General features: G+C 43.1%; 1 protein-coding gene across 9 annotated transcripts in view; it reads left to right on the top strand.

The window, feature by feature from the left end:
• The window catches only part of ctbp2 (C-terminal binding protein 2), a 104,233-nt gene extending 80,593 nt beyond the window's left edge, over window positions 1–23,640 (top strand). For 5 of the 9 annotated variants that reach the window (XM_023949174.1, XM_023949168.1, XM_023949169.1 and 2 more), the window contains 8 exons: window positions 9,811–9,965; window positions 14,858–15,002; window positions 16,610–16,816; window positions 18,975–19,189; window positions 19,861–19,991; window positions 20,904–21,031; window positions 21,176–21,293; window positions 22,247–22,427. In XM_023949174.1, the coding sequence (XP_023804942.1) occupies window positions 9,828–9,965; window positions 14,858–15,002; window positions 16,610–16,816; window positions 18,975–19,189; window positions 19,861–19,991; window positions 20,904–21,031; window positions 21,176–21,293; window positions 22,247–22,427 (1,263 nt within the window). In that variant the 5' untranslated portion in view covers window positions 9,811–9,827. Of the gene's footprint in view, window positions 1–1,620; window positions 2,332–9,810; window positions 9,966–14,857; window positions 15,003–16,609; window positions 16,817–18,974; window positions 19,190–19,860; window positions 19,992–20,903; window positions 21,032–21,175; window positions 21,294–21,465; window positions 21,541–22,246 lie in introns of those variants that run through there. The other 4 variants (XM_023949175.1, XM_023949167.1, XM_023949172.1 and 1 more) reach the window with 3 other exon arrangements.
• Window positions 23,641–24,753: the final 1,113 nt, after the last annotated feature.

Here is a 24,753-nt window from a genome sequence, read left to right as displayed (position 1 = left end):
TCTGCAAAATGCAGAGATTCCAATTCTACCAAAGCCAATCCCCTCTGATACTTTGCTTTTCGGATCAAATCCTGTCTATGAAAGTTTGGAACAGAGTCATCACTCATGAGCAAACACAGCTTCATCTCCCATTCATTGAAGAATTGCTGGGATTTGAACTGACTCAGCAAAAGACAGAAGGGGTTGCATCTTAGAAGGAACACAGGTGTGTCTCGCAGCTCCTTTCAGGCTCGTACGGCCATCTAAAGGGATGTCATGAAAATGGAATGTAGACGATGGTGTTATGTAAGTGTGTTGTGAAGTGTTTGTAAGGATAATGTAAGTTACGGACGGGTGATATCCCTGTCGGTGTCCTTACGCCGCACTATAGACGAAGATGCGGGCACTGGCTTCTTGCAGACCATGTGCAATGCTGCACAAGTGCCCATAGGATAGCCACACAAACTAAGCTCTGATTGTCAAATTTCCTAATTTTTAACAGTCAAGCTGCACGCACGGAGCTCACACTTATCACTTGAGCAGCACTAACGGACTCCTTGTGCAGTCCGCTGGGTTTGAGGGGGTTCAAAAAATGAAAAATCCTTGTGAGTCTCACCTATTTTACCCCTACCTACCCTTATGTGTTGTATAAATGTTCGCTACGTCCTGCCCCCTGCAGTATCACCGTTACGGGTTCACTGAGCGATCTAGGACTTTGATATTTGCCCAATTTTTGCCTGGAGAAAGCCCATATCCACCCGTAAGGGTAATTGTGACTAAAGCATGACATGTTGCTGTCAGCTACACACCCATTGCCTGCATTATTTCAGATGTTATTAGAGGCAGATAGACCAGACGGGGCAGTGCATCTCCACCATCCATCAAAAGACTGTGCATGCAGGAGCGTGGCTGGCAGGAAGTTGCTGCTTCCTGTGATGGTCACACTCCCTCAGATGTGTCACTTCTGCAGGTTACAAATGACGAGCCGTGTCTCTGCTTCAACACACGCTTCCAAACGACACGCGTCCAGCCAAACGCGCATCATCGTCGGGATGGGACGGGCGCTTCCTCCCTCCACCTCTTTTTCCACTTGACTGTCACAGATAATCGCTTGTGGCGTGTGACTGCGCCAGGCTCTCCGTACGTCGGTCGCACTTGTCATGCTGTCTGTTCCCCGGACTCGCAGGGACACTCTTTGTTATTCCGAGTGGATTTTTTTTTCCAGCCCCAGCTTCCATCTTATAATATCAGGGACAAAACTGTGAAGTCAACACACTCTGTTCTGATGACTTCCCTGATGGTGCGAAAAACAGCCAACTCCACAGCTGTAATGTTATTGCTGGAGCAGCTTGAATGCTGCATTGTTCTTGTGGTTTATTGTGTTTTTTTCTTTTTTTCTTTTTTTTTGGGGGGGGGGGGGGGGGGTGTTACTGGTTTAACATCTTCCCAGTTATCGGGGAAAAAATCATGTTAGGGTTGGGGGAGTTGGTGTGGGGATGCAGCGTAGATGTCAGTGAAAGTGGGAAATGGGAGGGATGGAAAGCTAATAATTGTAGGAGAAAGGGGGGAAAAAGGGGCAGGCGGAGGAGTGCAGATCTGAAATAAAACATAAAAAGGGGGGAGGGGGGGTGAAAAGGAGGAGGGATTGTGTTTGAGTGTGTTATGTGTGCGGGTCCTATGAAGTAATTGCAGCCGGGGAGTAAATTGCGCAAGCCCAGAGAGCGCAGCTCCGCGTGTTCAAGCTGGCACTTCTGATTTAGTCAAAAATTCCTTTCCTTTTTTTTTTTTTTTTTTCTTCCTGTGAGATCCTTCACTGCTGCTGCTGGTTTTTTAGCAGCCAACACAAAGGCAGTGAGAAAAGAGCAGGAAAAAGAGGGATAAGGACGCGCAGTGAATAGATGCGACGCAGCTGACGGAGCGGAGGAGGAGAGTTTTTCAGCCGTCGCATTCCCCCTGACCACAGCCTTTTTCCTTCCTGGGAGATTTCTAAAAAAAGAGGACAAAAGCAGCGTCCGATCACCGGCTGCTGCGCTCGTACGGCCAGGCCGCCTTCGGATGTACTCTGCCCCCCCTCCCCCAGATCCCGAAAGGCTTGGAGTGAAAAGATGATGCAGCCGGGGGGTTTCGCTGGTGCCCCTTCCCTTCACTGAGAGACCAAGAGGAGTCCTGGGAAGGGGAGAGAGGGTGGGGACGAAGAAGATACAAGGACGGAGGGGAGGGGGGCCGGGGGGGGGGGGCGTGGAAGGGATACCCTCCTTGGATCAAGTGGGTTTGACCCTCTTCTCACCTGAGCGTGAACTTCTGCTGTGATGCCCCTGACTCCTTAAAGAATGTGGAGGCAACATTTTCCAGGCAAGCAGCATGTTTGGTTTTTCTTCTGCTGAACGAACGGATGTTAGCGCTGATGTCGCGGATCAGTGAAAGTCTGTGGAGTTTGTGTAGAAGCCCCCACTTTTGTGCCCTGCGGCGAGGGACGGCCGCCGTGCCAGGCTGCTGACAGGGGTGGGGCCCTCGCAGCGCCAGGACAAGTGGCCTTTGTGTGCTACTTTTTGGGAAGTTAAAAAAACAGGAGGGGGGTGGCAGGTCAGGAAGGAGGCGAACCAACAAAGACCGCTTATAGCCGCCCACATCCTCACCGCTGTGGCAGCACACTGTCACAGCGGGATGAAGGGTGTCTGTTAAGAACCAGGAAAGTTGTACATGTTTGTGAGAGAGGAGGGAGGAAAACTAATCGTATTGTTTGGCATGAAGGCACATCTGGGTGTTATGCTCCAGCTGCTGGTTCACTGCCGAGCACATACATCCATGCATGTGCATTTACAACTAATGCTACATGCACACCGGAAAAGTAATGCACATTCAAGAACAGGCAAAACAGGCATTTTTGAGGGCACTTTTAGCATGCATTGGATTGTCGCTACCCGATACTAACGCATGAGCCTACAGCTGGAAGAGGCTTGGTGCGAGATCCCATGAATCTTCTTCTGGACATAATCCTCAATTATCAATTTCTCCTCCATGATCAATTTTAAGTAGTGGATTCTTCCATGTTTTAAAAAGGCCGCCACCCATACCGAGTCCCTGATTGATCAAAGTTCAACTGGTTTAACTTTCAACGCGCGTTCAATGGCGCATTTTGTACATAGAGCCCGAAAACGAACGTAAAACTTGCATAGCGATGCTTGAACGCGAGAGTTTTACCAAAACACGCATTTACATAGACTGTTTTATCGGAAGTGGTCACTTGTTTCAGAGGCCGGTGTGAGCAGTGCAGGAATGTTAAGAAAACCTAGAAGTCGATGTGAGGGTGTCAACTGGAAACACTGATAGATTCTTTTCCTGCATAGAGCCTTTGGTTGTCTGACAGCTGCCTGTTTTAATGGAGGACGGGGTTTATGTTTACGCCACTACAGGGCCAGAATTGTTGGCGGTCAGCCTCAGCAGACCTTGTCAAGACAGAGCCATCTCCAAACAGCAGCTTGAGGTTGCTAGGTAACGGTCGGCAGCAGAGGCTGACAGTGTGGCAGAGTGGTTCGTCTCGCCTCCCATTACTGGATTCCTATTGCTCTTTTTTTTTTCCTCTTGTCCTTTTGCTTTGTTTCTTTACTTTATGACCACATCCACCCCCTCCCCCCACCACCACTCTGGTCCCTCTTCACTTCATCAGAGGCAACTTAACACCAGCAGCAGCTCAGGCCAGCGGTGGGAAGCTTCCCTCCACCTCACAGTGGAAACTCTAGCCTCATCCCTCACAGCTCTACTGGATCCTTCTGCCAGACTCTGAAGCTGGCTGTGGAACCACAGCCTCCATTCTGCGCTGAGCTCAGCTTTCTCCAGCACATCCACTGGAGTGATTAGACACAAAATGTTCAGGAGACGTGCATTAACAGATTCCTCCTGCCCACAGAATGAACGTTTTGTTTTTTTTCACTGGAGGTCTGAGATAATTTCCCTCATGACCTCATTTTGGTCAGGGATCCAAAATTTCTACTTATATTTTCTAAATCATTTAACAGAGGATTCATTTTTAAGCGTCATTTTCACATTTTCAAGTTGACATTTCTCATCAAATATGATGTAAATGGTATCTAGATTTTTGTCTGTTTTAAAAAAAATAAAAGTATAGTTATTTAAGTTTAAATTCCCACTCTAATCATTGCCTGATCTATTTTAAAAACATTCCCAGGGATCTTTTAATTATGATTATGCCGTTTTCTACCCAAATTTTCATTTTCATTTGTCATTCATTTTCTAGGACATAGTTTCTGCAGAGCGGCAGTTGCGTTTTTGTTTTTTTATGCATAGTTTGGCTGGGGGTCGGACTTGGGTGCGAATTATCGAGATAAAAAAAAAAACATAAATAGCAACAACCACTAGAGGGCACTGTAGGTGTTAAAAGTCAGTTTTTAGTCTCGTATTTTGTTAAATACATTTATTCTAAAAGTATGACTTTACTCCGGTGGGACGTAAACTCAAAAGAATACAGGAATTCAATAGAAATTTGCCTCTTAGTTGTGGGTGGAACTGTTGGCAGGGAGCAACCCCGCCCCCTCTTTCTCTCCAGTGTATTTTCTACGTTTACAAATCTCTTTTTCCAACAGCTCCTGATTCACAACAGTTTGACCAAAGAAATCCTCAGAAATGCAGTCTTAATCTCCATTTCTTAATTTCCTTTATGTATTTTTCTGAAGACATCATCAAAAAAGGCTACAAGAACATTTTAAAATCATCATTTTCATTGGGGTTGGCTCTTTAAAGTCACACATGTTGAATTGAGCAGATGGAGGTAAATAATGGGTTCCTCTCAAAGGAACATTTCTCAGATGTAAGAACTAAATTATTCAAGAACCTCATTAATAATGCAGGAGGAAAATGTGTATCTTATATCATTATTTGTCGAATGTTGGTTTAGATCACTACTTAGGTGGAGCGTTTATTTGTTTGATTGGGTGGGGGTCAATTTTGCACCAGAAATGGTTCAGGTGCAGCTGGAGATCAGTCAGAGTTTCAAACACACTGGGGGTTTGCGTTGAGTGTGTGTTGCGTGTTCCTTTCGTCAGGTAAAAACCCACAGCAACATCCTGTGCGTCTAAAACGGTGTGCAATCAAGCCGGCAGACAAAACAAGAGCGCGCTCGCGTGTTGCATTAGCAGCCTGGCAACAGTTAAGCAGCGAGCAGAGGCGGCGAGATGACCGAGCGGCGAGAGGAAAGGGGAGGGATTAATTAAGGCAGGAGTGAAATGAAGAGCCCCCAACCCCCCTGCAGTTCTGATATGACCCCTCATTCTCTGCAAGCGTTCTGTGTTTGGTGAGTGTTTTGTGCAGAGGTGGCCAGAAACAGCACGTACCTTTAGGACTAAAGTGCTGCAAACTGCAGCTTTTTATCCCTGCATGTCGCTTCCTGACGAGTAGAGCGCCGGCCACGGCAGAGGCCAACGCCTGTGGAGGGTTCAACAAATTTGAAGGCGAGAATGAACCCTGGTTTAAAAGATGGCATCAGGTAATGGATGCCATGAGGATAAATGGTTCGGATGGGATGTCCCCCCCCAAACACAGAATCCAACAAGGTTTGAATCTGTGACTTCCGCTGCGGTTTAAACCCACGAGCTGCATTCATGTGCAGGAAATCTCCTCTCAGGTTTCACGTTGATGATCTATTGATCAGCGGTCATGTTAGAGACGGTATAAAGACTAACAAAGGTCGAATTCATCAAACGGAAACATTTTGTTTCTAATTTTTAACATTTAAAAAAAAAAGCCGAACAAATCAACAAAAATCTACTTTGAAGAGAAAAACGAGCAATTTACAAGAAAAAAAACCTTTTAGTTAATGTAAGTTTGATTAAAAAATTAATAGTTTTCACTCTCTGGTTTCTTTAGCAGCGTGTTTGGCCATGAAGATCGCTGTTTTAGTTTTAAGTACCTTTAGGAGGGCCACTTCTTTATGCTTAATGGCTTTATGCTAAACAACTGGACTGTCAGAAAGCACACAAAATTTGTCAAATAAAAATGTGCTAGTTAAATGATTAATTACAGAAAGTTGTAAAATAGTTGATGCAACGAACTTGTTTAGAAAAAATGAAGATAATGTTAATAAAGGGCTATAAATCTTTAAAAAAAACTCTTAGAGGACATTTAAATTTGTAACAAACAACATTCGTCAGTCATTTTCCCTAAAAAAAAAAGTTTCCTACATTTTCCCTAAATGTCAGAAAATATTGTAAAAAATGAAATTTGGCATAAATGCACAAAGGGCTTCAGTTATACCTTACGTCCTCTAAATTAGTACAATTTCCGATAACAGTTAAACAAAAACTACAAGTAAAAAATGTGTAAATGGGACTTTTTTGTTCTTGCAAGAACTGTTTCTTGATTCATAATCATAATGTTAGTTTTTATCATTCCATTAAAACATGCTCGCAGTGGGGAGGGGCTTGATTGACTTGTGACTGTCAAACTTATATTTCCCCCCTTATCTCCTTACAAGTTTCTTTTTTTTTTTATCATAAAAATTAACATGGATTTTGTTACGAAAGAAAGCATACCTCTATGCGAACTTTACATTTGTATTTTTTGAATGAGCTGCTTGTATTTTTATAGCGGTTTGACAGAAGTGAACAGGTTTAAATGAGCCGATACTTCTTTGGGGGGGGGGTTTAAGCAGCTCAGGGCATCATCACATGTGACTGTTAATCACAGTTTATTCTCTTTGTTTCACTGTAATAAGGCCACATTTGAGATTCCATTTGAATGCATGACATTTCCGTTTCTGCATAATTACCGACTATTTTGAATCGAAGACCATAGGCACGCTGTCAAGTATATCACCACTGAGACGGAAGGTGCTGATAAGGGTGTCATGAATGCATCACTTATCAGACCCGCGTGCGTCGCTTCTGTGAAGCAGACACTAAATCTGTTTTTTTTTCTTCATGAGGGAGGGGGGGTGTTTCCTGTCACCTGTCTGCTTCCGGCACTTAAACACATCACCGTCTCTGAATCCAAATCAGTCAGGCTGTCACACACGGACAAACGCTCGGCTGGAATTTAGACTCCGAGGAGGAGAAGGAGGGACTGGAGGCAGAGGAATGACAGCTGAGGTGAAGGAGTGACAGACACCGAGGGTAGCTGGGAGGAAATGTGTGCTGAAAGCGAGGAGATCTGTGAGCCAATTGGCAGGCGGAGCTGGACATCTGCAAAAAGGAGGAGCTGTCAGAGGCACGGGGAGAGAAATCCATGAAAGTACAAAGCAGCAAAACTCTGAAATATCAGAGGAAGGGTCTGCAAGCTGGAGATTTAGACTGCATGAGACTTGAAAGGTCAAAGAAAGCGGTTGACTCACGGAGTTCAGTCAATCTAACTTGTGCCTGAAGGTCTGATGCAGCCTGCCAACAGCTTTTTCTCCCCAGTGCTTCTCTCACCTACGCACCCACTGCAATCTGGAACTGTTACATACAAGGATGTGCAGCTTAGATTATCGTATTTCTGGCTTTTCTCCCCTGTAAATGACACAGAATGTGTTTTCGCACTGCCTTCAGAGGAACATTTCTTTAAATCCTGGACCTAATCTGCTGCGCTTCTACTAATCTCATGAATCCGTTTGGTTTCTAACAATGACATTATGTAACTATAACTATTACATCTCCAATCGTGCTTTAACAGAGAGGAAAACTTGCCGTAAATTGTGTTGATCACTCAGGAATAGTGGGACTTTGGAAAAATAAAATAAAGTTGCATTATGGGAAATAGCTCCACAAAATACAGTTTCAAGGCTAATTTGTTATCATAATCCAATAAATATATAGTTAACAATAGATTTAGCCTCCCAATAAATGGGAACGATTTGAAAATAAATGATCGAAGTGGGACTTTTAGGGTTGGGTTCAAAATATAATTTCTGTCTTTGCAAATAAATAATAAATGGGTCTTAAATGGGTCAAATGCGTTTCTGCTTACTTTTGAATAGTTTTATTGATGTAACCTCACATTTCTTAAAACATAACTTCTTTGTTTTATACCTACTCAAAAATAGAATGTAAACCTGACTTTTTTATAAATATTTATTTGTAAAATTAATCAAATAAACTACATTAATCTGAATTAAATCTATCCAGATAATAGGCAGGTATCTTCAGATGAAATGTGATTAAAATAAACAGGAATTCTTGACTTCCTCTGATGTAACAAGGGTCATGTTCTTGACCTGAAATGAACCCTTCAGAGCTCTTTTCTATTAGTATATTTGAGAGTGCTGGGGATGTTAGCTGTCCCGCATCCTGTCACCTGATGAACAGGGGTGTGGGGAGTGTTGAAAAATGAGGAAGAGGAGAGTCAGGAGAAGAGTAAAACTTTAGCTCTTATGCAACTCGTTTCGTTCCAGACCGCAGCGCAGATGCCTGTTGTACCAAAAATAAAAAGGCTCAGAAGTGGCAGTCAAAGCCTGGTAAATGATCACCATGACAACGGGCTGAAGTTCACAGGAGGTCAACACCTCCGCTATAGTCGGCCATGGGAGGCCACACTGCTGGACTGCTCGCCTTCTGTCATCTTTGTTGTCCTTTTATCCTCCTTAATTTTCACATAATACACTTGATCCTCATCCACAAAGTCTGTTTACTCCATTTTTTTTTTATTTTTTTTTTAGATGTTGTGCAAGAACAGACCGTTTTCCATGCTAAACGTCACAATCATCCCCTTAACTGTCTTTAATTAACCTCCTTTCTGAGGAAATCTAAATGAGCATGAAGCCAAACTGTGTCACATCCCTCCTTTAAGCTGCGTCTGGATCACAACAATCCCTCCTGACGTCATGGTAATCAAAGTGAGGTCACACGTAAAGACGCAGATAGAGATCCTGGCATCAAACCAAGAGAAAGCTGAAATCAAAGATTTGAGGGTGCTGTGGCAGATCTTACTGTAAAGTTGAAAGCCTTGTCTGAACTGTCAGCTAAGACTGATCCTTTCCCTCCTAAATGTATGGAGAACTCCTCAGGTCCAGGATCGACTCCTGAGCCGCACGCCGCTCAATGCAGCATGAATATTCATGCCGCTCTCTTGTTAACATTGAATGTAGCGGCTGTGGTAATTGTCTTTCTTCTCAGTGCAACACATCGTCTTTGGCGAGATGTGTGAGAAGGTCGAGGCACTGGGGAGTCCAGCTCTCTTCGCTCAGAGTGAGGAAATAGTGGCAAAGAGGAAAACAGTCGAGTGGAAACAGAATCAGAAATGACACGCACTTTGTCAAGCATGCCGCCGCCGCCGCCGCCGCCGCCGTGTGGATGTGAACCGGCAGAGGCCTTGTTTCAGGCTTTGCAGAGTTTTTCCTAAATCTCAATTTCATAGATCCATTGCTGTTTCATGGGCGGGCAGTGCAGGAAACTCGTTTCTGCTGGGGGAAATCGTCGTGTTTTCTTTCTTTTAGCAGCTGCTGGTTTGAGTACGATCGCCACTTTGAAATGAGAAACGCGCGTCCATGTAAGGAGGCAGTCACTATAATGGACTCCTGGGATGTAGAAAGTACACTGGGCGGGCCACAAGATCCCTGCTCCAAGCTCTCAGCAACAAGGAAGGGGAAGAGGGGGCGGGATTGCGCCGCTCTGCTCAGATAAAGTACTGCCGCTCTGCAGAAACTATGTTCTAAAAATGATACAGTTTTTTGATTTGGGCTTAAAACAGCATAATTAAAAAACAACTGGGAACACTTAAAATAGATGAAGGGAGTATTGGAGTGGGTCTTTAACTACTTTCAAATAAGAATTTAGTAAATATTGGTGGACAGTTTTGAAAGTTAGGTTCGTTGATGTTAAATGTGTTTCCTCCTGGTCGTTATAGGTATCCGGCCCCAAATCATGAACGGGCCCATGCACCCGCGCCCGCTGGTGGCGCTGCTGGACGGGCGCGACTGCACCGTGGAGATGCCCATCCTGAAAGACTTGGCGACCGTCGCTTTCTGTGATGCCCAGTCCACACAGGAGATCCACGAGAAGGTAAAAAAAAAAAAAACACTTAGAGCAGCCCGGAGTAGATTGATGGGACATCCCATCGCAGCGCCGATGTGTGAAGCAGGTTATATTGGCCTCATGCACACTTGCCTGTTCAAATATAGTGGCTTCATTATGATTTAATGTCACTCTGTTGTACGGAGCGTGATGCCTATATCAGTGCCGTTGTTCTAATAGAGAGTCTTGTACGGCGGGGATGCGGTGTAATTACATTGGCTGGCTGAGGCTCTTTATTGCTTTTTATGCCACTCTTCGGCTCCAAAACAATATATGTCTGCAGAGATGGGTATCACCCAGGTGCTATCTCCATCAGAAGACAGAAAGCCTCTGCACTTTTGCTTTTACTGCCTTTATGAAAATAGAACATATTAAAAAGGAGAATTTGCATAGAGATCAATTCAATCAAAGACCTCGGGCGGCAAAAAGACGGGGGGAGCGGGCAGCTTTTTGTTTGTTTTAACACTGCCTTATCAGGACAGACACGATTGTAATGTTCACCTTGCCGGCATATTCAGCAGTTCACCGTAATAACTTGCAGTCTGGATACCCAGAGGCGCCGGATAGATTGAAAATGTTCAATCTCTTCTTTGTGCAGGATGCATGCATAGATGTAGTGTTGGTAACTTCAACACCAGCTGCCGCACACTTCTACATAAATTTAACTGGAGGCGGAAAGTTAAGGAAAGAGCTGGCCAACGATGGAATATGAAAGCGGCCTCTAGTTATGACAGGCTTCTGACTACATACTTTTGTTTATGATAGAGAAATTATAAAACAAACGCAGTTTAGAGTTTAACGTAGGGCTGCACGATATGAGGAAAACTCGTGATATTAGTGGTCAATATTGCGAGGATGTTATAACTTGCAATACATGAACTGATTAGAACAGTTTAAGTACAACAGTTTAATTAAAATAAGAGTCAACATACCTGTAATTACTCTCCAAATGACCCTTGTCTACATAGGAGAAGAGCAGCTAACATAAAAGGGCTTCATCCGATTGGTCAATGATGTAAAGGAGTCCATCTGATTGGTCAAATGCATGAAGGGATTTTTTTTGATTCGTTAAATACTTTCAGCTGCCATAAGATTGTTTTAGCACATTTAAGATTACTATTTACTGCAATTTTCACAGACTTTTTGGATATTTGTACTGCACAGCTTGATATTTAACGACAAATTTGCAATTTATTGTGTTGGCCTGTTTATAAAGTATTGTCTCAATCGAGACAGCTCAAAGTTATAATAGAAAATCATTTGTTAATTTAAAAAAAGGAAATCTTTTACATCTATTTTGTTTTAAGTCCCACTCAAATTGTTTTTTTTAATAATTTTAAAAGCATACTCTGCAGTCATTTAATTATGATTAGTTTTAGCCTATAACCAAAAACCCTGTCATTTTCTAGGACATAGTTTCTGCAGACTTGCAGTAGTTCAAGCCTTGTTTTTTTATATAAAATCTCATTGGAGCGGGTCTTTAAACTTAAAACAACCCAGAAATGCAGATCCGCTTAAAAAATTTATTGAAGTTTAAGAATTAATTTCTTCTATTAAATTGTCTGTATTTTAGACAGTAAACATTATCGAATAGAAAAGCAAAATATTAGAAAACATTTATCCTTGATTTAGTCTTTTAAAGTGCTATACATTTCAGTGATACGCTAAATTCAGGGGAACATAATTGTATTTTTCACTTTACTTGTGTTTGACTGAATTTTAAAAAGTCAAACTTCTGTTTTTATTAGCAACATAAAAACATATATTCCTTATTTCTCTCAAATTCATTGCATGGCTTATTTGCTGAATATGAGAAGTAAATTAGAGGAGCTAAATGCTAAAGAAATAAAGAAGAGGATTAATTGTGGCACCTTTTAAATAATCTTTAATCAAAATACATATTAATACATATTTATCATCTAATTTTCTTTATAGGTGCACAAGAAAAAGAATGGCTAAAGCTAAGTTTTTTTTCCATTCATAGTGAATTTTTCAATGAAGTAAAAGTAATTTAAAACATGTTTTGTCATTAAGTTTTGTGCATCACTATGGCTTTCCTCACACCCAAGCTTCACCTTCCAGACTGCAAACTAAAACATCGGAGGCGCATTTTTCCCTCGCCATGATTTTGGACGAGATGAACACTTTTAGGCAGAACAAGGAAGTTAAAAGGAGGGAAGTAGAAGTTTAAAAAATCAACAGTTTGGCCAAAAAGAAAAGTTTTTTTTCCTTGTGGAAAAACTTCCAGCTCTCCACCACACTGAGCCTGCTCTGATCACTGGAGGAATGATTTCATAACCCTAAAATGCCTCTCCAGTAAACCACAGTCGAACTCAGACACATGGGATGGGGTTCTCTTTTTCTTCCTTTTCTGACAAAATTTCAGTCAACACAAAGAATGATGGATGCTAAAAGCATTAAAGCTTTGCTTACAGGGAAGAGGGGCTTTTATTTATGGTCAGTTTCCATTAAACTTCATTTATGGTGAGTCCTGGCCAAAAGTCTCCTTCTTTAAACCAACACAAGAGTCTCAGAGAGTTGAGGAAATGTGTGTGTGTGTGTGTGTGTGTGCGCTTTTTGACCTTGAACTAGTATCTGGAAGGCTTGTTCGGGACACGGCGCTAATAAAAGCAGTATGGAAATTCAGAGCTAATCTACTAATCACAGGAAGGCTAATTCACTTTGGCTGAAGGTGAAGGCAGAGTTGTTATTTAGGTGCGGGGGGGGGGGGGGGGGGGGCGCTTTAGATGTTCATCACAGTAAATTACAGTTCAAGTCCCCTTATCTGTATCCACAGCTCACTGGTCCGTCACAGGAAAAGAGAGGCAGCAGAATTTAAACTAGCAAATTATTAGGTGAGAATAGGAAACTACAAAACTTTACTTTTTAGTAAGTAAGTAAGTAAGTATCCTTTTTTATTATGGACAAGTGTAGAATAACAAAATAAGACAAAAACATGACAAAAATGATATAAAACAAAAAAAAATTGTTTTATTTTGTTTGTTTTTTAGATAGAAAGTTTCAGTTTCACCTTTGTTTAGCCTCAACAAATCTCAATGACAAAATGTTTTACTTTTGGCATAATAATTTAAAAATAAATCAATACTTATTTGAATCAAATCAAATTGGACTATAAATTTGAGATGATAAATTGAGCCAAACCCTCCGCAGTCGTGTATGAAAGGGAGAAGCAGAAAGGATCATAGTCTCCTTGTTTTGCCTGCTTCATTGATATTCTGATTGTTCAGCTAGAAACGCTGCAAACTATTATCAAACACATCTCAGACCTTTGACCTACAACGTGTCTGGAGGATCGTACTGTGCTCATTGGCTGCTTTGACCTCTCCGTCTCCTCAGTTGTCCTGATTTGTCCATAAACAGCCTCCGGGCTTCGGTGTAACATGATGATCAAGCATCTCCTGCCAGAACAGATTGTCTGCGTGTCTTCCTTCCTCCCCTTCGGTTCCTCAGTGTGTGTTTTTGCATTACCCTCTCCCGTCTTAACATCACTGGCCTTGACAGATGCTCTCTTGTCTCACACAAGTCATTCCACCATATCTCTGTCAACCCCCCCCCCCCACACACACACACACACACACTGAAGCTCTTCCTCAACCACAACATCTCTGACACCAGAGCACCCTCCTCCTGCTTCCTCTTTCCTTTGCTGTCAGTGGTCACTTTGACTCGAGCTGCAGCTATGATGGTCATGATTTCCCCAAACCAGCTGCACATCTAGCAATTCCAACATTTAAATCCTCCTCTGGATCATTTTTAGCACTTTTTGGGAAGATCAGCAAAGTTCACAACTACAGGAATCCACAATTTTCTCCTTTCTAAAGGTTTCACGGCTTCATTTTGGGGGTCATGTCATGACACCTGATTTTACAACTTTGGATTGTTTGGGCATGTGGAACGTGTTCCCATGATATTTTTGCCGACCCTGTCATTTGACAGGTCGGCAGTAATAACAGCCTAATTTCCGGATTGAAGCGCATTTAAAAAAGAAGGCTAACTGGAATCAAGCGCAATTCCTCAAATAACCACAGGGGACTTGTTTAGAAATAGGTTTTCTTCAACTCAAGGCACGGTTACAGTTTGTGCCTTTTCCACGTGTGAAATTTTTGGTCCTTCGTGACACATGCATACGTAATTTAAGCTTCTTGTGTTCGTCATTCGTTGACGTGTGCAGATTTCCGTCGAGGGTTTCCGGCAACAGGTGTGAATCCGTGAATTCAGTTTTGAGTTGACAATCATGCAGATTACATGTATTTTACCTAGTTTATACACAATTATTACGTACATTTTACGCAATTGCGGTTTTTCAATATTGCAAATTTGTGGCTTTCCACAACCGTTCCATGGATGTCTCATGGGCTTTTCACGCATGAACCACCGATGTATATATATTTTGCATTTACGGCGCACATATTATTGATGCACAAATCACCATTGAATTGCACATAAACAGCGCAATAATCAGGCACGGTTCATGCTCTACGTTAATTTACGTGTTCTTTGCGTTGTTTATTCATACTTCTCCCGTGGTTCATATGTGATGCAACTTTTGTCACTTTTTCCCGTGTATTCACGAATGACCAGTTTTATTCCATGCAATATGCACAAAATGTACGCAGTTGCTGTGTGACACAATAACAAAGTGTCCACATGAAACAAAATAAAAAATATAACAAATAATCTTTAGATAAATTGGGGGCGTGGCCTTCTGATTGACAGATAGTGGTAGAATGTTAGAGAACGCAAAACACGCTAATGTTATCTCTAGTCAATTACATTGACCCTAAAAAACTGACTATGCTTCAGCCCAATCCCCACTTTTTTACTTGATCACATTTCCCTGGTTGCTTGTGTGCCTGCAGGTGCTGAACGAGGCGGTGGGGGCCATGATGTATCACACCATCACCTTGACCAGAGAGGACCTGGAGAAGTTCAAAGCTCTTCGCATCATCATTCGCATCGGCAGCGGTTACGACAACATCGACATTAAGGCGGCAGGAGAGCTGGGTACAAACTCGCAACACAGAGTCACTAGCTAAACCACTAAAACGCACGCTGAAAAACGCTGAATTCTGGTGTCAAACCAGGTTAACGCCCTTTACGTTGATTTTCCTTTGAAGGGTTTTGTTTGTTTTTCTGGTTTGTCTCTGATATAAGGATAAGTGGCATCGGCTACCTCTGGGAGGGACTTAAGTTAGATTGTTGGGGACGCGGGTAATTGCATCATTTCATTGTCGTTTTTGGAAAATGGAGCCCGTCATCTAAAGAACACTCCTGGAAATGTAAAAACGTGCCAGTGATGCGGCTGTTTCAATGAAGGAGCTCTGCTTCAGGGAGATGGTTTCTATTTACCTGGAATGGATTTCCAGAAAGGATGTTGAAAAGATGTTGAAGAGAGACAGAAAAAAGTTCAGTTTTCCGTCTGAAGCATCACCCAGCTTCCTATCAGCGGGCCGAGTGGCTCAAACAGCAGACAAAGATGCCATTTCCCTGCCAATACCAGATAACGCGTCTAACTGCCGCCCACTGCATGAGGGAAGGCGGTCTGCCTTTGCAGCAGGAGTCAAGGAGCTATCGCGGCTGGCGAAGGCGGCGCTGATATGGCGGCTCCTCTCCAGGGGAAGAAAAGGGGACCATTGATCGGGCACATTTCCCCCTTTTTCTTTTCTCTTTTTCAATGTCCAAAAACAACGGCCCTGTAGTGGGGAGACACTGAGTAGGAATAGACATTAGCTTGTAGAAACGCTTCAAATAGTTGTGCCGTCTGTCGGAAAAGCAAAAGCACAAGGGCGGGAGTTTTTGATGAGCACAGCGCTAATTCCAAATGTCGTCTCTGGCTAAACTTAATGGAGGAAAAAGAAAGATATTTGGTTCTCTAATCTAAAACTAAAAGGTTATTTTGATTTTCTTTTTATATATATTTTTTTGGATAAAGAGACTTTTATTTTTATTGTTTTGGTCCATTTTTATCTCTTTATCTGAGCCCAGAGCACATATGAAAAGTACCTTAAATGTTGAATTTGGTGCAGGTGATAATAAAAGATTTAATCAAGATAAAGACAAATGTCAACTAAAATAAGCATCAACTCCAGCATTTAGGGGAAAATTAAGTGTTTATTGGGAAAAAAGAGTAGATTTGGGTCTAACTGAGTTCCACGTAACATTGAATCGACACCGTTTTCAAGACCGCACGTTCTGGAACGCGCATTATCGAGGACGATGTGAATCCAGTTCTAAGGACCTGAAAGAGGCGTTTGTGGAAAAAAAACTATTATTATAGAGATTTCTGGTGTTTTCACACTGCAGTTGTTTGTTTTTAACCTAAAATTACTGGAAAAAAAATAAAAAAAAATGTCTTCCTGCCACATAGCTTTAGTTAACTGACAATGAAAAAAACGTGAAATGTTTATTTAAGAATAAATAATAAATAAACACACAAAACTCATTAAATTCATTTAGTTTGGGGGTTTCCTAAACCACTTCTAGTAAAACATCAAATCAAAGGAGGAATCATTTTTAACTCTTTTAGTTTTTTTAATCAAATAATCTATTCAGAGGTGAAATTTGGCAATAAGTCGGATTTCTCTAGAATTGTTTGTGTGTTCTTCTTTCAGGCATCGCTGTGTGCAACATTCCCTCTGCAGCGGTGGAGGAGACCGCCGACTCCACGCTGTGCCACATCCTCAACCTTTACCGACGGAACACCTGGCTCTACCAGGCTCTCCGGGAGGGCACGCGGGTCCAGAGCGTGGAGCAGATCCGCGAGGTGGCGTCCGGCGCTGCCAGAATCCGAGGGGAAACCCTGGGCCTCATCGGTTTCGGTAGGGATTCACCTGTTTGTGGTTAAACGATACGACCGTCTGTATTGGCGTCCTCTGCGTGTCATCGTGTTTCCTCCCCCGTTCCCGCACCGACTCGCCTGACATTACCTCAAGGTTGCGTTTGGCCTTCCTCTGGTCATCACAGCGTTCCCTCAACGCGCCCATTAGATCTACACGATAGACGCTTTTTCTGGCTTCCCCTCAGCAGATGACCTGTGTGTGTGTGCTGCCCCGCGCCACACCTGTTTCCTGGCTGTTTTTTTGGCGTGTTTTTACGTCATTTGCCCCGTCTCAGCACTGCGGGGTTGCCACATACTCGCCAAATCTTCTCCTCCACTCATAGACAGCTGCGCTGACTTGCTGTGCCCAAACAGCAGGTCAGGGCCATTTTAACCCTTCCTCTGCCTCTTTTTCTGCTCCTTCGGCCTCAAACAAACTCCAAACAAAGTCTATGGTGAGTCAGTGGGAGGCTGAGCACACCAGAGGCCTCCAGCTGTTTGTTTGTGGACTCAGCTGCTCCATCAGCCGCTATAAAAAAAAAAAAAGACTTTTCAAATACGAATCAGTTGTTTTTGCAGGTGAAAGTCAGTTATTCTTCATTTTTCACCAAACCAAACAAATGTCTGATTCTTGTTCAGGTCAAACTGAGCTGGAATCATCAGAGAAGTTAGTGATCAAACATCTGACCTGTCAGTCTGTAGCTCCTCCTGGGTTATTTCCCAGAATGCTGAGAGTCTTTTGGTGGTTTTTAGTGCATGCACACTTTTGCAGCCCTTCTTTTAACCCTTGCTATCTTAGATGAGCCCACCCTTACATTGACTTGTTCTCCCTACCATGACAAAGGTGGATAAAGGTGGAAAGATTTCATGTTATCCATGGACACCAGTGAAGATCACAAATCATTGAAGAAAAAAGGTTCAGCGTACTGTCTAGTGGGTCTAGATGACCCAACTCCCAATGTTAAAGCACCTAGGACAGCACAAGGGTTAAGTACCTCCAGCTCAGAGCTGCAGTTTTCCGTCAATCAAAGCACTTTCAACCAGTCTTAACCCTGAGACAAGTCAGTTTTTTCCTCTATACTTCCCTAAATACTTGCTTGCTGCAGCTGCAGGACAACCTAATGTGCATCATCCTGATGCCAGCCCCATGAAAACACAAAAGTACAAAAAAAAGTGAGGAATTTAAACCCAAATGCTTTACCAGTATTTTCAAACATGTATGTCTAAATGTCTCTGTGGAGTTTTTCCAACTAAGTATAAAAGGAGGAGCAGGACTCTAGAGTATCAATACAATGGAGCCTTTAGAGCAGTGGTCTATCAGTACCAGTACCGGTCCATGGGACCGTTTGCACCGGGTCGCAGAGAAAAAACAAATTGTTTTGTTTTCTTTATAATCTTTATCATTCTAAAGGAAGTTTTATTTTGAAAAAACTATTGTATTCTCCCCACCAAATCCAGTTTCTCCAGTAAGGAAACAGAAGAAGACTTCAAAATAAAAGAGAGCTGCATTTAACAGACAAAAAGCAGGCGGCTTTACTCCAAATATGAATTTATTGCAATTGTTCCCACGGACCATAATATTACTGCAGAATATTCATATATTCATATATGTCAGAAATATTTTTTTCAAATTATTTGTTGCACCGTGAAAGTCAGACGATGCTGAAGTTGGGGACTTTTCTTAGCTTCCACGTTGACAGTTAAGGGAAAATCTAAATCACATTTTGATGATTCCTACATGAAATAAAGTTTAAACAGCTGCAGATATTTTACAGAGAATGAAAATAATTGAACCCTCAAAAGTTAAAAGAAATTTGAAGCTAAATGTAAAAAAACTCCAACGCCCACTTCAGGCCGGCTCGTGAACACATCGTCTGACATTAAAGCGGTCCGTGGCCTGAAGAAGGTTGGAGACCACTGATGAAGAGTCTGAAAGGACCTCATCGATCCTTTTTACAAGCATCACTGCTCCTCCAGCCAGCAGAGAGGAGACTCACATCCCACACAACAAACAAGGCTGTGAGAGACGGAGGAGGAGGCGTCTTCTCATCGTCCTGATTCACCTCCTTTCATGAAGTGCACTTCAGGAGAATGAAGCCTTCGTGTTTTTGTAGAAAAACTTGCAGCAGTCAATGTCTTTGTTCTTGTTTTCCCTGCAGGTCGTTCGGGTCAGGCGGTGGCGGTGCGCGCCAAGGTGTTCGGCTTCAACGTCATCTTCTACGACCCCTACCTGCAGGACGGCCTGGAGCGCTCGCTGGGCGTCCAGCGGGTCTACACCCTGCAGGACCTGCTCTACCAGAGCGACTGCGTTTCCCTGCACTGCAACCTCAACGAGCACAACCACCACCTCATCAACGACTTCACCATCAAACAGGTGCGCCGCTCCCGCTGTCTCTTCATCTGAAGCCGGACACACATTCATTCCTTTGCTCTGTCAAATGCAATTAGCGCCAGCCCGCGGCTGAAGCAAATATATCGACTGGGCTGCACGGCAGGGGAGCTGCCTGTCGATGGGCTGCAGCTTCTTTGCCTGCAGTGACACCTGCTGGGAGGTGGAGGAACTGCATGCGGGAGTGGGTGTAGGGTGACGGCCTAACCTAGTTAACTGTGTCTTTTCTGCCTCCTCTTCAAGTTCTGCCACCAAAGAGCACTTTTCTTTAGCACTCCTGTGAAATTTGGCAGTAGCTTCTGACGCGGGAATGTTTGTGTTTTCTTTTTCTGTCACAAAAGCCGAGGCCTAATAAAAGATCAGCTGCCAGCAGAAAGGCTTTTCATGCCCCTGGATTTCCGCTTTTGTCAAGATTAAGGGATTACTTTCTTCTGAGCATATTTATTTGATCTTTTCGCTTCCCTGCCTGCCTTTTGCACTTGTTGATGTTTTTTTTGTTTGTTTCCATGGCGATATAGAGTCGCAACTTAATCTTCCCATCTCCATCTTTTAATTTGATCCCTCATTTGATGTCATTTTTCCCAGCGTGTCAAACGTTTTTGTGATGCGCTCTGAGTCCTGGGATGTAGCGCCTGACGCTCCGTCTTTTTCGGCAGATGCGACAGGGAGCGTTCCTGGTCAACACGGCGCGGGGGGGTCTGGTGGACGAGAAGGCCCTGGCGCAGGCGCTGAAGGAGGGACGGATACGCGGAGCCGCTTTGGACGTCCACGAAACCGAGCCCTTCACGTAAGCTCAAACTCCACGTAGGAGGCGGAGACTTAGAAACGTGCCAGAAGGGGGCGGAGTAAAGCAGAAAAGGTGGAAACGGCTCCATCAGGCTCCGCAGAGATGGAGACCCTTAAAGGCAGCGGTGGAGTGTGAAAAGAGACGCAAGAAAAAGTAGATCCTCCTTATTTAGACTCTACTTAAAGCAGCAAATCTGACATAAAAGTGTTTTTATCTTTGTGTTTTAGACGTAAAAGAAACTGAAATAATTTGACCCAAATGAGCTTTTCTGAATAAAAGGTTTTGTTACTTTACAAGAAGTAAAGGCAAAAAATGTATCGTACAAGTAAAATCGTTTAAAAAAAATAATTGAAAAAGTAAACATTTTTAAAATATTTTACAAATATGATTTAGAGAGAAAACTAAATTTATTACAATGTATCTATTTAAATAATTTTGGATTAACGCCTTTCATGGATCATTTGGGCGTCACAAGCCGGCAAGGAACTTCAGAGACGTTTGGATTCTGACCGCCCAACTCCAATAACCCAAAATGCATCAAGTCCCGCCCCAACGCCGCACACCGCACACATTCACAGCTCAGGCACTTAAGACTAGAGAGGAAGACTGCAGATCAGTGTTTTACTCTGAGGAGAGTGATGGGAGGACGGTGAGAAAAAAACGATGATACACAAACGCAACATCAGGCCTCTTTTTAAAAAGATTCAACTTCTTTAGCTCCTTTTTTTAGCTGTTAAGCATCAAAAGTTATGAAATTCCCTTAAATTTAAATGTAACGTTTCATTATCCAACCAAGTATGTGTTCATTTATGGATTTTTTTGTGATCCTAAATTCAACTTGAAGGTTTTAGGTATAACTTTCTTATATCTGAATAAAAGGCTTAATAAAAATGTTGCTTCAATTCTCTCCAGGTTTGCTCAGGGGCCGCTGAAGGACGCTCCGAACCTGATCTGCACGCCGCACACCGCCTGGTACAGCGAGCAGGCCTCTCTGGAGATGAGGGAGGCGGCCGCCACCGAGATCCGAAGAGCCATCACCGGTACGCACTTTTTCCTGAATCTGTGTCTGAGTCTGCTTTGGCTCCAGACGCCACCGCGTTCCACGGCCCGGCACTCAGAAAAAAACGTCTTGTTGAATGTGCGCACTAAACACCACGTGTGTGTGTGTGTGTGCGCCACCACAGGCCGCATCCCCGACAGCCTACGGAACTGCGTCAACAAGGAGTTCTTCGTCACCACAGCTCCATGGGCGGTGATGGAGCAGCCAGGCGTTCACCCCGAGCTCAACGGCGCCGCCTACAGGTATAGATCTCTCATCACACGGCAGGAGAGCTTGATTTGCTTCCCATTTCAAATGAGTTTTATGTTTCCATGTTCGGAACAAAAGTAACCCCTCCCCTCCCCCTCCCCCCCACACCCCTGTGGGCCCTTCTTGATCTGAGCATGTCCACCTCCGTCTGCTTCTTTCACGCAGCCAAGTGAACCACACTCTACCGGCCGTAACAACCGGCGTCCCCCAAGAAAAAATTAATGCCTAGATAAGGAGCAGGTAAATACACCAGCCGGGGTCAGATCTGTGTGTGCTCTCTGTAGTCCCCCCCCCTCCCTCAGAGTGGAGCTGGATGGCCGTGAATGTGGGTTTGGAGTGCCCGGTTACTTTTCCCCCCTCTGGTTCGAAGGATTTTCCTCTGTGTGGCTTTTTTCCTACCAGCTAGAGCTCAACCCGGAAGTTAAAAATGTCAAGGATCAAATACAACATTTTGATGACTTTCTTTCAATGTTTACTTCCCTCTGAGCGGGTCTTCTTCTATGTGAGGTTTTAGAATGCATTTATTCTTTTACTGTGGCTATAAGACGCATTTTATGTATTATTTTTTTTTAGTTTGAATTTAAAAAAGTAGCACAAATGGTGTGAAAACTGTTAAAAGCGACTTTTTTGTGAAAGCTAAGCATCATTCTGTTCTACATTTAAGGTTTAAATGGAACAAATTAAATTTTTTTAAAGCTTTTAAATGTAAATAAGTATTTTTTGTGCTACAAACTAAATTTGGAAAAATTGGAAAAGCTTTTCAGTTTAAATTTAACATACTAGAATCACGGAAACAAAGTTTTTCCACTGTCAACAAATAGGAAACAGGAAAAATAAAAAAATCCTTAAATAATTAGAAAAAACAATAAAAGGCAGCAGTGACCCTAAATCCCAGCAGAGACTCTTTGTGTTCCCCTCACTGACCTCTGACCCTCCTCGCCCCCAGATACCCGCCAGGTGTAGTTGGAGTGGCTCCAGGGGGCATCCCCGGGGCGTTGGAGGGCCTGGTTCCCGGTGGGGTGCCCATCGCCCACACCCTGCCCTCTGGCACACACCCGTCCCAGGCCCCGTCGCCCAACCAGCCCTCCAAACACGGCGAGACCAGAGAGCACCTCACCGAGCAATAACAGGGATTCAAACGCGCCGTCCGACCCCATGATGCTCAGCAACCAACAAGTCAACCGACCACCAGGGACCAAGAGACAGTGAAACAGCTCAGCCGCGGCTGCCTGTGGAAGCAGCCCGCAAACAGGAACACATGTTCTGGGGGATTTGTACTTTTAACCTTTTAGTTTTAACTCCGTCTCTTAGGGTTCAGTACCAACGTAACTTTTTTTTTTTTTTTTTATCTCTTCTATTTTGGGACACGCCTATGAGTGCGGACGCAGAGTCCGCGGGTTTTTAGCGCTCCGGGATTACCCGTTAAGAGAACGAGGACAGTAGGTCCGCTCCAACGCAGCAAGGGGGCGACAGAAGAAAAAAAAAGGACAACAGAGAAAGGACAACAACAAAACGTTGACATTGTGTGCTACTGGACCTTTACTACCACCAGCCCCTCCACCCAGATCCTCCCCACCTCTTTAACCTACTTTATGTAACAAGTGTGTGTTGTTTAGGTCTCCCATTTTGCCTCAAGAGACAATTATTTTTCTTTTCTTGTCAGCGTGAAGGGTTTAAAAAAAGAATTATCCACATATATAAATATATATATTTATCATTTATAATTTTAGATTGCTCATCAGTTCTAGCAACCTAAAGTGAGTTTGAGCCCTTCCCTGCCTGCAGTTCCACATCCTGCCCACCAGAGGTCGCAGGATTGGAAGCTGCAATCATGTGGATTTGGAGGAATTCTGCACACTAAACACAGGGAAGGGTTGAAGCTAACTTTAGTTCCTAATGACTCAGGAAAACACCTTTTTGCAGATTTTTCTTTAGTCCGATGACAAAAAGCTACGACTAATCTGGATATTTTGTCCATCTTCATTGTGGTATTTTTCTATACAAAGCGCATCAGACGTTTTTTGGTGTTAAGGTTTTTTGAAGAGTCCTGTTAGATTCGTAATGCCTAGTTAAATGTTCCTATAACCATAGTCCTATGTGATCCTTCCTACTCCCAATCCCCCCTCCCTCTATGATTTCTATTGAAGGCCAGGTTCTTTGGGGTGTCCTGTACTCTGTGAGAGCAATAGCTGAAGTCCTACTTAGGGTCCCGACCATAGCAGAAGAGGCAGCCAGCAGTACGGTTTTGTTTTTAGTGTGAGTATTTGTATTTGTTTCTTGTACAAGGTGAACATTTAGCATTCAGTGCAGTTCAAATAAAAAGATGATTCTGAGAAGTTACGTCTCTCTTGGTCAATTAACATTGGCTTGTTGGTTGCCATGGAAACTGCATCCTAGAGATGCTTTTTCTGGGGATCAATTAGTGCGACTCTGTTTTGACATTCTACTAGAGTTTTCTATCACTTTTGTTGTCCACTTATTCATAATTTGACCCTTATGAGCCCCCGTGATGAGCAACAGGACTTGCACTAATGAAATTACAGGGAACTAGTCATTTGCACCTAAAAATGCGTTTTCATCATTGATTGTTCGTGAGATCTGGACTGCATGACTCCAACCCCCTTCATGGTCCAAACAGGAAGTATCCGCTGGATCCAGGAAACCAAAACTATTGAGAAATAAACAGCTGTTACTCATTTAGAATAACCATTTTTACTCTGATACCTTAACCCTTGTGCTATCTTAGATGACCCCACCCTTACTTTGACGTGTTCTCCCTACCATGATAAAGGTGGAAAGATTTCATGTAATCCATGGACACCAGTGAAGATCACAAATCATTGAAGAAAAAAGGTTCAGAGCACTGTCTAGTGGGTCTAGATGACCCAACTCCCAATGTTAAAGTGCCTAGCATAGCACAAGGGTTAAACATGTTCCGGTTAATCTTAATTTTTTCTTTATGCAAGTTGTAGCCCTTGTGATATCCTAGGCACTTTAACATTGGGAGTTGGGTCATCTAGACCCACTAGACAGTGCTCGGAACCTTTTTTCTTCAATGATTTGTCATCTTCATTGGTGTCCATGGATTACATGAAATCTTTCCACCTTTGTCATGGTGGGGAGAACACGTCAATGTAAGGGTGGCGTCATCTAAGATAGCACAAGGGTTAGAGCAGTTACACTTTGACCAATCAGGAACTCAGATTTGGTAGTAATGTATAAATCACAGAAGCACCAACCATTTGATCATTGAGGAGAAGTTATTTTTTCCGGTTTGTCAGGAATATTTTTGCCATTTCAATAGTACTTTCACCTCATCTCGCTTGATTTGGCTGCATGAACCGTGTGTTTGTAAAGCTGACGCAAAGAAAAATCTAGATATATCCACGTGTGAGCAGTGGATTCTGGGTACTTTGAACCTCAAAGGAGAAAAACAGACAAGAATCCATCAAA

Source organism: Oryzias latipes, chromosome 19 (genome assembly GCF_002234675.1).
Source record: "Oryzias latipes chromosome 19, ASM223467v1".
NCBI lineage: Eukaryota > Metazoa > Chordata > Actinopteri > Beloniformes > Adrianichthyidae > Oryzias > Oryzias latipes.
Note: the sequence above shows the minus strand (reverse complement) of the source record. Positions and strands in the feature narration are given on the sequence as shown.